The following is a 13,852-nucleotide window of genomic DNA, read 5'->3' on the forward strand; positions in this document are numbered from 1 at the left end:
TAAAACAGCTGCCTTTGCATGCTGTGTAACCATTTAGCAATGAAATACTTTCTGGGGGAATATGTTTTTGATGCACATCACATTTAAATGCATGATTTTCAGTGTAGTGTAAATCTCATATGAAAATACTGCTCACTTGTGATCCCGATGATCTTGACAAACATGAGTGTGTCAGTTTTCTGAGAACACATGGTCTGTACTTCCTGCAAGCATTAGCAGAAGAAAAAAATCTTTGCAAATATTTTGAACAAAATAATTGTACTTTATTTAGACAGATCAAGGACCAAATACATTGTCTCTTTGCAATCAATTCAATAAACCCATTAGGAGGACTTTCTTGCATATGCTGATCTTTTTTGCGTGTGTGTCTTACAAAGAGACAACAGAACAAGCCAAGGGAGAACATTAGAAAGTTAGAAAGGCAAAGGCTTTAGTAACTATCACAAAGAAAATGTTCTTTGTTTTATTTTAGTCTACTTCAATTCTGGTGTTGAGTTTGCTACATTATTATTTTGCATGCTTTTGATTGTTTCAAAAGCTTTTAGTGAAGACTGTTCAGCACTAATGTGCCAAGCAGTTTCTCAAGAAGGAAATGATTTATAGATTTGTTTGTGTATTAGGTGAGTTTTACATTGCTAAAATACTGTTTGCTTAAGTGTTGTGGGGAGATAATCTATTTTGAAAACAGGGCCAAGTTGTAATTCAGTCTGAGCCATTCCTAAGTGTTGTCAAAATCACTAAAGCAAATGAGATGTAACAATTTATGGAGATCTAAATGACTTTCAACCTCTTACATTCCTATCTTGCTTTATTTGATATTTTAATTTAGTCACTCTTTTTGTGTGATTGTGGTAAATACCAAAAGATTTAACAGAAGCTAATAAATCATTAATTTCTTTTTAATTATATTCCTTCGTTCCCATTGGTTAAGTGATGAATTGTGATCTATAAAATTTTGGGATGCTCCCCCTTCATAGAAGAATAGCCAGATTACAGGAATTACATTTTTCATATTTTTGTCTTTCTTTTTCTCTGTCCCTTAAGTACTTTCATTGTTTCATGTAGAGATTCCCCTGCAGAGGCCCCTACATCTGCCCTATGCTTCGGGTTGTCCAGGACGTGAAGGTGGTGGCCCTTCTCTGTGCTGCTTCACATAACCATTAAGACAAGGGCCACAAGGGCAGAAAAGCTTCCTGTGGTGTCCGTGCTGCTCCCGGGCAAGGGCAGCAGGAGAGGGATGCGCTCAGCACGGTGCCAAGCTCAGGGGCAGCAGCCTGGCGGAGCTGGGGCTCGGCCAGGAGCTGCCTGAAAGCTGAATCTCCCTCATTTAAGCTGTTGTTGGTTTTGTTTTAGTGGCTTTAATTTTTAAATTTATCTTCACAAACATAGCAGTAGAAAAATGCTTTTAGAAAACAAAACGAGAACAGCAGTATCAAAAAGCGTTGTCCAAATAGTCAAACCTGGTTTCCAGAGTTGAGTTCCCTAAATCCTGTTTAGAGCCTTTTCACCAAAGCCTCTTTTTGAGAAGTGCTGAGAGTATGCAATTCTTACTGATTTCAGCACTAGTTGTTTGTGCTGGGCATGTCTGAAAAGAGGTCACTTCTGTTTAGCAGAACAAAGAGCAAGTTCGCCTTTCAACCTTAGTCAACCCCATTCGACAATTTCTGTCTTAAATTGTGGCAAAGGCAAAATCAGGACTTCATGAATGATATAAAATCAGTGATGCAATATTTTCAGGAACATTTCTCCAGATAAGGCAAATGCCTAGGGCTGCTGCGCTCCCAGCAAGCCGTGCATACAGCCTGGTGGAGGAGAAGTTGTTCATGTGAGCATCTTAAAGGTCAAGTCTGCAAAAGGAGGCAATTTCTAGCTGTACTGAAATGGTTCCTATGGAAGGGTGAAAAGGGTAAAAAAAAATGAAAAAGACAAACCAGAAATCTCTGGAAGAAACGCACACCGGCATTGCCCTACAGAACTGGAGCAGCAGTATGTCTGGACTGGGATCCCATCCTTGACCTGACTCTGGCCAGTGCCCTAAGATCAGTAATGGATTTATTTACATTTAAGAGTTGTGTCCGTCAATCTGTGGTTAGATTGGGCACTCAAGGAAAAGGATACACACCACTGGCTTTGTGAAAAGGATTTCCTGCCCAATGTAAGCTTCAGCCCAGATGGGTTTATGATTTGAAGCTGTTCTGGCATGTGCACTGTTTTGGTAATGAGTGAGATACTGCTGCAGTTTTTGGATTAGTGGAATCTGTCTTCACTACCTGGCCACATGCTTTCACAACCCTTATCCAGTTCTTGAATATCCCTCTGTCTGTTAAATATAGCTGAAATTGGATAACAAGATTTACAAGTTACTGGTGGGAGGAGAGGAGTGTGTGCATGTGTGTGTTCATATGTGCAAGCAAGTGGCACAATCACATAAGCTGCATTTCTTAAAGAAACCATTTAAAATATTCTGTGCTTTAATGGCGGATATTTTCTTTATATCATGAATTCATCTTTTTAAAGGTCCTGCTACAGTCTTAGCCTCAAGCACTGTCTTGTGTCAGTGAGTTGTCATGGTTAATATTTATTCTTACAGAGAGAAAAATTTCTATTAACAATTTAAGATTCGGCGCGTCTGAATTTCCTCACAATCTTTCTATTATATGATGGACACTCTCTCTGTCTTCTCTGATTCATTGTTTCTTATCCTTCCCTTCTACTGCTTTCCTGTTATTTAAATACACTGAATCATGCTCACTGATGATGTTTATAAGTTCTGTCCTGATTTATGACTTTCATCAGTTGCTGGGTGCTGGGTAAGGCTCTCTGCTTCTCAAGATCACCCTCATTACAGCCAGCTCAATGAAAGCAACCCCCAAGGCATTTTCCCAAATTAAGGAGCACGCACACAGGTATGCACACATAGCCTTAGCTAATCGACCTACGCTTAGTTGCCCATCATCCCTCCAGAGACTACTCCCAATTGCCAAAATGGTGTTGCAGGACCAATGGCCACAGCGTGTGGGGCAGAGCAGCCTCGTCTGGGCCGAAGAGGAGGCGAGAGGAGCTGCTTCCTCCTGCCTCCTCTGCCTGTGGCACACGAGGAGGGAGAGGGTCCCTTTCGGTGGGCCTTGGCTCCCATCACCTGTGGCATGGCACACGGCATGCCTGGTGGCATCTTACTCTGCTCTCGCGTCTCAGCTCCCTCCCTGCCTTTATTGCTGCCTCCTCCCTGTGTATTTCCTTCCCACGTCTTCCTTCCTTTGCAATTTTCCATCATGTTTTCCATCCGGGTTCCTGGTTCCTTTTATATCAGGCTTCCCTCTTCGCTCCTGTTAGACTCCTATCCCCTACTCTTGCTGGTGTCAGAAACCCATAAGATAATTACTGGACCGAAGGAGAAGATGTGACTGATGTCAGGAGGCAAACAGAGCTGGGTTTCTTCAGTGAATTTATCCATTTGATGTGTAAATCAACCCCTCTCTTCCATCTGTCATCCCCATTTGCCTTGTGGGGAGAACTGTGCCCCTTGCAGGAATATCATGTGATTAGGTGGGATCTGCCACTCTGGGTATATGTTCAGGTCACGTTCAGCAAATGCTTTCACCCAAACACTGATACGTACTGGAAGGGTAAACACTTGAGTGTCCCTTTAAATTAGTTCTGCAGCAGTCTGGCTTTTGCTAAAGATACTAGCAGAAGAACAGTGGGAAAGAGGAATATGCAGATCTATGAATTTATCACTTAATGTGCTCTGTCCTAAGCTGGGTAGCTCTTCTGAAAATTTAACGAATCAGCGGAAGTAGAGGCTGCTTCCCGCATAATGAGCAGATTCCTCTGCCAGCAAACTTCAAGTGATCCAGGCCTGCGTAGTGTCTGAGCGCGCGAGTGCGAGCAGGGCGTGAGGAGAGGGCCCCAGCTCGTGCCCAGGACTAACACCCTGGAAGGCTATATACATATTTGTTAGAAGTATATGCCTATATAGACATTTATTTATTTATTTATTTACATGTATGTGTATTTGAAGAAAAACTGCTTTTGGGCTTCGCAGGTGTATCAGTCTGCAAAGTTAAGCCATGCTGCCCGATATACTGGTCAACACTGGGGCGTTTAGCATATTTATCAGCAGTTCTCTTTTGGTTATGCAGCTATATGGCTTAGGAACAGATTCTGTTGTTGAAATTTTTAACTAAATGGGATGGAATTGTTTCATTTATTATGATTCTTTAGGCATTGAAAAATTTCTGATAGTTCACTTCTTTAGACTAGTGATCACTTTATAATTTAACTTATTTAGGGATTCTTTTCCCTGCTGTTTGTACCACAGAGAATTACTGCTCCACTTGTTAAGATTTCTGTGAGTCTAGAAGAAAAACACCTTTAGCTAATTATTGTTTGCAATTCTTTTTTTTTAAGTGATGCATATTATAAGCAATTAAAACATAGAATTTCCTTTAATTTTTCAGTATTTTTTATGGTAGCAGCTGAATTCTTTGTCATATTATTTCCAGCTGGCAGAAAAAGATATACCAAATTGTGTATGCTTAACACTGTAAACCTTCTCTCCTCTGAGATTTAGAATACCATGGAGAAGCTATGCCATTAAATGACCCCAGCTAAGGTGTGAGAAAGAGAAATGTGTTTATACTTATTTTGAGCTGAGCTGTCATGTTATTAAAAGCTAAATTTCTGCAGCTGCCAGAAAGTCAGCAATTATTTTGTATCCATTTTCAAGGTGTGATGGGAGTTCAGACCCTGTGCATGAAGATCAAGCAGCCAGTTCCAACCCCAGGTATTCTACCACAAATTTTGTCTGAAATCCATAGGCAACAAGTAAAGCTGTTACAGTGATTCTCTTAAACCGTTAGAAAGGGAACCATTTGCAAGGGAATGCAGAATTTCTGAGGTATTACCTGTTAGGCTATTGGTATTTCTAGTAAATGCATATTTGCTTTGTGTACTTACATGTAAATAATATTGGGACTAAATATTGTTCTTATATGAGTATATATAATGGTCTACATTTTTAGCTTCACATCATATTACTTTTATTTAGATGCAGCTCTGATATGAATATATTGACTTTTACTGTACGGCAGCTGGTACAAAGTAGTTGCGAGTTTGTAATGGTGCAAGGTTATGCTTGTTGAAGAGCATCTCTGTAAATAAGAATTCCTTCAAATTATAATTTAACTGAAGTGTTCTTGAGGCATAAGTCTCTCATGGCTATGCTAGTATATGTTAATTGCTAGAGGATGCAGCTTAACCTTTCAGAAGGATTTTTTAATCAGATGATACTTTAAAATTAGCTACACTTCAGCATATTGTTGAAACACCCATAGGATGTAAAGCAAACTACTCTGTAACTGTAACCACTGCCTTGGAACAAACTCCCAGGAGAAGGGGTGGGGAGCAATGGTGTCTGACTCCAAAGGCACCCTGCAAGCGTCCAGCTGGATGGAGATGGGCCACAGGTGAGAAGCGAGTTTGGTGGCTGAGAATCCTTAAGAGAAAATGTTGAATTAGCAAGTTATTCTTTCTAAAAAAAAAAAAAATCTCAGGGAGGTTTAACTTAACTCCCTGAGTTGTGGTAGCTTCACACCAGGAGAGAGGTCATCTCTCAGCTAACCATTAGGATTTTGTTAGTTGAAACTGAGGTCTGAAATTCTGTCTGAAACCTAAGTGCCAGCCAAGGCAGATTTCGGAGAGGCAGCAGTTTCCTCTTCGCAGTGCTAGGGAAGCAGGCAGTCCCGCGTCCTGCGTGGGAGGGCTTTCTTCACCGTGCCGGGGAGAGGCTCATGGTGGAAGGCGTTAGACCCGTCCCACGTTGAGTCCCTTGGGTAGGGATGAGCTCACAAGGGCATCCTAGGACGGGGCTAGATGGAGACTGAACTCATCTATCCCAGATTCAGCTCTTAGTCGAGCATCCAAGAGCAACACCGGGTCTTTTTAAACAAGCAGACATGCTGCTAGGAAGGTTGACCTTTCTCCAAACTTTAGGCTTGGCTTAGGTTTAGGCCTGGTTCACGTTTAGGCCTGGCACTTGATACTTATCCCTTCCACCCAAATATATCTCCAGCTGTTCAAACCTTACTTCATACGTATGTCTACCTCCCTCGCTCTGTCCAGAAGCCCTTGAAAGGATGCAAAAGTGTGGCCATAGGAAGGAATTATTGTATGTGAGAATGTTTTTGTTCTCACAACTAGCCTTATTTTAATGGCTTCATAGATGAATATATAATAATACTAACAGTAGTTTAGCTACTGTGGTTTGGTCATAAATGGTATCCTCTGAGAGAGAACCATTTTATTAACTTATGCAGTTTTTGTTTGGTATGTAGACAACTCAGCCTGGTGAAATTAAAATTCCATGAATAGCTAAGAACTTGTTGCTGTTCTTCCTTTGTAATGGTTTGACATCTGTCTGAAGTCCTGCCTGATGCATTTCATTTTTATTTTCTTACAGAGATGATGATAACAAAGAAAATTATCCAGACAATGCTGCAGTTTTAGAAGAAAGACAGCTGTCTTTGCAAGACATCCAGCAGCACAAGGAGCAGGCAGCAATTGACTGTGCACTAAAACCTGCAATGGGCAACTTAAAGCTAAGAAAGCCTAAGCCCATTGCAAAGCTAGAAAACGGAAAAAGCCATGAGGAAAGTCAGGTAAAAAAAAAAAAAACTTACCAAGGGGAGGTTTATGGCAGAGTCTGAGCAAAGATACCTTTTGAAATGCAGAGTGGGGCTCACTGGCAGTCCATGATCTGACTGTGATCCCACAATAATCCACCCTCATTTCCAGGGACCTACAGCCCTGGCACCCAGCTGTAATGATGGACTGTTCCTTTTGGCCAGGGAGTTGCACAGAGGGGTGTATTGGGACAGCTGTCAGAAGGGAGTGCAAACGTGAGAGCAGATGTGCAAATTTTTCACTTTAGATTTCTTGTGACTGTTTGCACCAAATGTAAAATCTTGGTAACTGCAGAACTTGATTAGATTTTTTTCTGCTTTTTTTTTTTAAATTTGACCAACTGAGGATCTCTTGTGCTGGTATTTTGGCTGCCTGTGGACACGTTCTCTTACTTTCTGTTTTTCTCATCTTTAAATAATAAGCACATTTCAAAAGAATTTGTTTTACTGATGTTTCCTAACAAATTAAGCATTGCTAAAAACTCTATTTTCGGCACTGAGAGTTCTCTTGCAGCTATTTTCGTGGATAGGTGATTACTGCAGCTTTTTGGTGTGTGAGAATGGGCTGTTAAGGGACAGGAACTTGTGTATTCCCTTTCTGTATGAAGATTGCCCTGAAACTGGTCCTTTAACACAGTATTTAAAAATTAGTGTTCCCTGAGCTGCCTCTGCAGGCTGTGCAGCCTTTTACTTGGTTTATTTGTGACGCTGGGGTTTCTCAAAGGGTTCAGAAAATAACGTGACTTTTGCAGGCAATCTTTGAATGTGTTTTTGCTTTTGGGCTGCTGGATGGCAGCTGAACTGACCTCATCTAAGAGTCAAAGGTGCCCTTTCCATCATACCACTGAGAAGGAGTATATTACCTCCTTTTTGCAGTTTATTAATTTTACCTTTAGAAGGATTTCCTGGAGTGCTAGGTGAGTGCTGGTCTGCTGTTGCAGTGACTGCAGTTAATGCTGGATTCTTTGGTGGCCTTGCAGTAACAACTGTGAGGAATAAGTTTTAAATGCTGCCGTTCTGCTTCAGCAGGGTTTCACCTCTGCTTCTAGAGTAGAAATGGCTGACTGCAGGCAGTGCAAGGGAGTGGGGAATGAGACCCTTAAACTTCACTTACAAGCCAAGCAGTGGCCAACCCCCAGGTCGTTAGTCTGTGGTGCTCGTTAGGGCTGCCTCGGAAGGGTGTCAGAGGGAGGGATTGCTTCAGCCGTCGCCTGAAGCCCGGCAACAAGCCCACCAGGATGTTGGCAGCATCTGCGCCCACAGAGCAGTCAGCAGCGTCGGGTGCCAGTGATTTGCCCGTGGGCTTTGCTGCTGGCTTGAGCTGAGGGAAGCAGAACTTCAGCTTCTCCAAAGGCTATAAAAAAAAGGCTAGAAATGAACCAGCTTCTGCTGTTGACTCTGGAGGTACTGCTCTGTGCAGGCTACAGAGTTACCTGCACCCTGCAGCTGCTGGAAGTGCCTCGCTCCCCACCGTGCTCTGCTGCTTCCTAAATTATGTCTCATGTTCAGTGTAGGAGAGAGATTTGATTTAGGTTTAATTCCTCGCCTAGACATACTCTGGTACCCAAGACAGCTGATGTTAACTTTGGTAGCTTGGCACGCTGTAGTAGAGACAAGGCCTGGGAGACCTCTGTAGTTACAGCTCTTTTTTTATGCATAGGATGGTTGGCTATTTATTTTCTGACACTCCTTACTGCTTGTTTGAGGATAGAAATTTGCAGAGCGCTTTCTGAAGTGCTTTGAACCTTTCATAGATGAGGAGTGATTCTGGTCCATTCTTTCAAGTTTTGAATAGGAGTAGATCATTCTGGATGGCACATCTCACCTTTCAAAGTGAGGAGTCTCCTTTCAGATCCTGGAAGAAAGCATAAAAGCAGATGACATCCCACTGGTGTTATCACAGTCTCTTTCAGAATATCAACATCAGCTCTTGCTCTGATCTTCTTGCATGTTTTTGCTGGAGTTCATCCCTGAGATGATGCAATAGATGCTGATTTTTTGTAATTATATTGCATTAGTAGGAAATATTGCGTAAAATATGGGGAGGTGAGGTGTGCATGTTTATCAGCTGATAGGAAGAATGATAGGGAAGTGTGCACTATGAAGAGCAAGTGGAGGCACATCAGGAGAAGGAGTCATCAACAAGTCATAAAGAGGAAGAGATCCGTCTCACAGATCATCTGTTGCTTCTTCAGCTACTTTCTGTGTCACCTGTCTGCCTCCTCCCTCTGTATGTCATGCTGGTGTCTTTTACTCAACGGATGCTAACACGGCACAGATTTGCTCTGTTCCATGACATTTTATCGGCCTGAAGAGGTTAACTGAAAATGTTGATTTTCTTTCATGGGAAACTTTCTGAGCATATAATTAGACTGCCATAAAATGCCAGTGCAATTCAAACGTGCAGTCTGTGGAAGCAAAAAGAAAAATGGGGTCAGGCAGATAACTTTCATATGACTCCAGGACTTGAATTAGGAAAGATAAAAGTGGTCCTGGGCCCCCACACTAGCCATTGCTCCCACCTCTGGCTTACTGGAAGAGATAAGATGTGTAGGCACTGTTTTATCCTCCCTTTGATTTGATAGGAGTACTTGAGAGAACTTTGAAAGTACTATAAAAGACGAACACAAAGCAAAACATCACTTCATGACAGGAACTCCACTTATTCATAGAGGGAATTGTACCCTAGTACTGTGAAAGACTTTTCAAAGGATAACCTTTATCTACACTGAGTTCAGTGGCGCTTGCTATAGGGGACAGAGTTTGCCCCTTGGAAGTCTGCAGAAGGAAGCCATTGTAGAGAAAACATATGCCCAGCTCTTCATTTTACATACCCTTCATTCACACGAGTAAGGGTGTGCGTGCTCCTTGACCCTGAAGTGCTTGCTTTGCTGCATCTTCAGGAACCTTGAGGGTTTTTGTTCTTGAAGAAGTGGGCATCTGGCTCAGAGGCTTTGTTTAATGCTCCTGTAACAAACAAGGCTCTGCTTGCAGAAGTGGTCTGCAAAGGGTTTGTTTCTGTGGGGGGCTCTTGTCGAGATCCTTGGCGTGCTGTGTCCTTCAAACCCTGAGGTGGCTGTCTGCCTTAGAGCCCTAGTGGTGAGCTGGTAGCTTCTGCTTCTCTCCACTTTGAAGCTGGAAGTGAAGTACTGCTGTTTCTAGTAGCTGTTGATTATACATATGGCAGGTTGTTATTATCTGGAGTAGCCAGACTAATGCTTTGAAACTCCATGCAATAGCATATGCCTTGCCTTTTGCGAAGCCTGTTGCCACCAAGCCACTCAGTGGGATAAATGGTGTGCTTAAAAGCAGCTAATGAGGAGCTGACAAACAGCAATGCCCGAGTAAAAGGAAAGGATGATGTTCTGCAAATGGTGATTAAACTGTTCATCCTCATTTCCCGGATTTTATTGATAGAGTGCTTTTTCAGTAGTCTCCTTCCCAACCGGAGTTCGCTGTGGCATCAAAAACAGACAGTGACAATATTGCAGGGACAATATCTCTTTAAAGGTTTTGCTCTGATAAGCCAAGCAAATGCTCGCTGCTCACTCCTATGTGTTATAAGACCACGAGCTGCTCCTTTAGAAAACTGTCACAGTAAAATAAGAACAGGCTATTGGGAAATGAATTACTTTGCTGCATGTGTTGGAAGGATCAAAGTCTGTTTGGATGGGAGCCAATTTTATGTGCTTTCTAGCAGTGAAAATCCAGGGGACTTCCATAGCGGAGAGGTCACTGAGAGGAAACAGACCTCAGTGCTCAAGTAGAGGAAAGGCAGCCAGTCTGGGGATCTTGACCTTCCTGAGGCTCTCAGTCTGCTGAAGTACCTCGGATGTTTTGGACACAAGTGTAGTTATGTGGTCGGGTACCCTAGGTCTTGATCTAGAAAAGGCTATTGAAGTTACAGTGATGATTAACAGGACCAAGTCTAATAAAACTTAATTCACTTGGCCACATATCAGCTGATAAAATGTCAGTAGAGTAAAGTTATTCCTTGGATATTGCATGCAGTTATTTCCTGCAGGGCAGGAGCTCAGTACGGGGGCAGCCGTATCCCTTCCAAAGTGTGGGGATAGAGGCAGGCTGCTGGGATGCGATTGTACCGCTATGTTCCAGCTCTTTGGGTTCATCTTTCCCATGGTTTCATGAGCTTCTTTAGCAATTCTGCAATGGCAATCTATTGAAAATCAAATTAGTTAGGATTTATTGGCCTTCAAGAGGTGAGGAAGCATATGCTCAGAACATACTCCAGGGAGTCAGTGTGCGAACAGATGGTTTGGAGGGGAAAGTCTGCTTTCCTTGCCTAATCCCTTCTTCTCGCACTCACCTTTGTTGCACAGTCATGAATTTAGATTGTTAAATGTTTCATCCTCAAATTCCAAATTGATACTGAGATATATTTATAAAATGAAACTAAACATGCTAGCTAATTGGTAGAGCAAGTAAAAGTTCAGTTTTAAAGTCTAATTACCAAGGTGAAAGACTAAAAATTGAATGGTAGCTTGACACTAATAGCTGGAGATGGGAATGCTGAAAACTACTGTGTGAAATTTGTTATTTTAAGTATAAACTGAGTAGGAAAATTGCATTAATTCAAAAGAACTTCCAGTAATTTGATGTTAAAATTGCAATTTTAAATACTCAGGAATCAGAAAATTAAGCCAATGTTAAGGCATTAGCTATATGAATACACAAACATATCAGGTAACCTACAAGTTCTGCTTCAGTTTTTAGGTGTACTCCATTTGTGTGTGAACCATACCTCTCATTGTGGGTTAAATCTGCCAGGACTCTGAACCTAAACGCTGTTCCCAGAGAGCAGGAGAGCAAGCTCAGAAACTCACGTTTGAAGAGAGCTGGAAGTGGCTGTGCGTTGGATAAGCCACATTAAGGATGCAAGGCACTTTCTGAAGTTCAACAGCAGATTAAGCTGCTATGTAAACACAGCAAACATTAGTACATCTGTACTCTAATTCAAATGCTCTAACAGAGATGGGGTGTGACATGCTGTGATTTTCTGGAGAAAAAGAGATATAAAAAAAATTTTAGCTTGTGAAAGAGAAGCTGATTTATCTTAACATATATATTCATGGTAGTATTTTCTAGCTGCTTCCAAACCTACATATTGTTTTGTGTACAAAGCAAATAGCATGGTGGTGATTACACTCTTCTCAGCAAAGCCTGGAGATTTCCCTCTTCACAGGCTGCTTACCAGATGCAGCCTAGTTGTAGATGTCTTAGCCTGTAGTGAAGGCAAAACAAAAATATAACAGCAGGTAGCACTGTGCTGTGGATTGCCTCTGACACATGAGGAATGGATTTCATTGCTCTTAAGAAACATAGGTCCCATCAAGGGTGTTTCCTCAGGCTTACTGTGTAACATCGTAATGACATAACTTATTAACACACACAGAGCAACCAAAAAATCCCTGAGTCCTCAAATATCCAGCCTGCAAGTGAGCATTTATTACCTACATGCATTCGGGTCCTCAGCTTTGCCTTTCATCAAAAATTAAGCATCTTGGATTGCTGTGTTCTCTCTGCTGATATTGGAGAGGGGTATTTGTTGCAAAAAAAAGGACAGGGAAGAAGAGGCTTCTGCTGAAGCATGTTTACCACTTTAATGCAGTTTTTGGATTTGCACCTTAACTGGACTGACCTTCTTTGAGCAGTTAACTTAAACAGTGCAGCTCCTAGAGGGCCACAGCCATAAGAAAGGCTTGCTTAACTCAAATGTCACTTGTTTCAGTCATTTACAAAGCACCCACAGTTTTCATTTTATCTGTGTTAACAGCAGTTGCAGTTAACAACCAAAAAAAACTTATGTATCTAAGTGCAAATGTTGAGGCTATTGCAAGAACTCTAGACCAGATCTTCAACTGATTTAAGTAAATGGGTATTGCCTCTTGTGATATTTTATTGTACCTTCAAACTCCATATTGTCCTGTGAGGGCATAAAAAGTAGGTAGGATTTGCATCCTGAGTAGGAATCTCTCGTAAAGAAGCTGTGTTCCTAGGAAAGTCAACTCCTCTGAGAGCCACTCCGGTGCCCCGATCTCTTTGCTCTTTCCCCCCAGTCTGCCTTCCTCGGATTTACAAATAATGCAAATTCCCAGCTTCAGCTCCAGAGGTTTTCCAGAGATCTGGTTCATGGTCTTCCTATGTGTGTCTACTATTTAATCTCTTCAGGAAATAGTGTTTTCATTATGTGAAATGGTAATCATAAGAATTCTTGTCTTCTGTCTTTTCTGGTGTCTATACAGAATTTAGAGAATACAGTGTTTTTCTTTCTTGTTTCTATCACATACAGAACCTAGCAAAATGCAACCTAGTCCTTAAAAGAGATTCTAAGCACTGTTGTCCCCACACAAATGCAGAAAATGCCTCTTCTACCCACAGACCATCAGACCACTGAAGGTTTGTGGGTAAATAAAATAAGCTGAACTGGTTCAATCCGCTTCTGTCTTGAGCTTTAATAAAAATTGTTGTGTTGACCTGTGTAGTTCCCAAGAGCATATGATCATTTTTATATAACCAGGGGAAAAAAAAAGTTAAGATAGTGATGGAAGAACTAGAAAAGCTGAAAAAAAATGCCAGTCATTTGTAACCTGAATTGTGATTACCGTTTTTGGATAAATGCCATTCATTCAATGCTAAACTATAGCCATGGGGAGAGGGGAAGACTTCTATCCTAGAAAGCTGGGAAGGAGGCAAAAGGTAAGAAAAGCAAGAGCAGCTCTAGTCAATTCAGTGAACATCACCAGGGATTCATAACATTTTGTCTGAAAAGAAGACAGCCTCTGTTTTGGAAATTTGCCCCCACGGGAAGCAGGTGTGGTTGGAAAGCTCGGCTGGGCTATGGCTGACACCGAAGCGAGCTGCGTCAGCTCAGTCAGCTTTACCCGGCAGAGGAGTTGCTTCCAGCCCCAGGGCAGGTCCATGCACGTTCATGCAGTGCGGACGTACCCCGCGGCCAGGTGTGTTTGTCGGAGTTAGCATGTAGCCGCTTTCTTCTAAGAGCCTGACAACGCGATGGTGACAGCTGCCTCTTTCTGCGGAGAGATTTAAACACTTTTATTACACTCATCTTATAGACTAAGTGGGAGGAATTAACTGTCCCTTATCCAAAGAATATCCTGGCACTTTAAAAGAGGACTGAGATTGGAATA

General features: G+C 42.0%; 1 protein-coding gene across 1 annotated transcript in view; it reads left to right on the forward strand.

The window, feature by feature from the left end:
- FAM13C (family with sequence similarity 13 member C) overlaps positions 1-13,852 on the forward strand; it is a 135,661-nt gene that overhangs the window by 80,243 nt on the left and 41,566 nt on the right. Inside the window, exons 8-9 of the mRNA XM_067299788.1 lie at positions 4,730-4,786; positions 6,461-6,659. Coding sequence (XP_067155889.1) covers positions 4,730-4,786; positions 6,461-6,659 — 256 coding nt within the window. The remainder of the gene's footprint in view (positions 1-4,729; positions 4,787-6,460; positions 6,660-13,852) is intronic.

This window comes from Apteryx mantelli, chromosome 7 (genome assembly GCF_036417845.1).
Source record: "Apteryx mantelli isolate bAptMan1 chromosome 7, bAptMan1.hap1, whole genome shotgun sequence".
In the NCBI taxonomy this organism is placed as follows: domain Eukaryota; kingdom Metazoa; phylum Chordata; class Aves; order Apterygiformes; family Apterygidae; genus Apteryx; species Apteryx mantelli.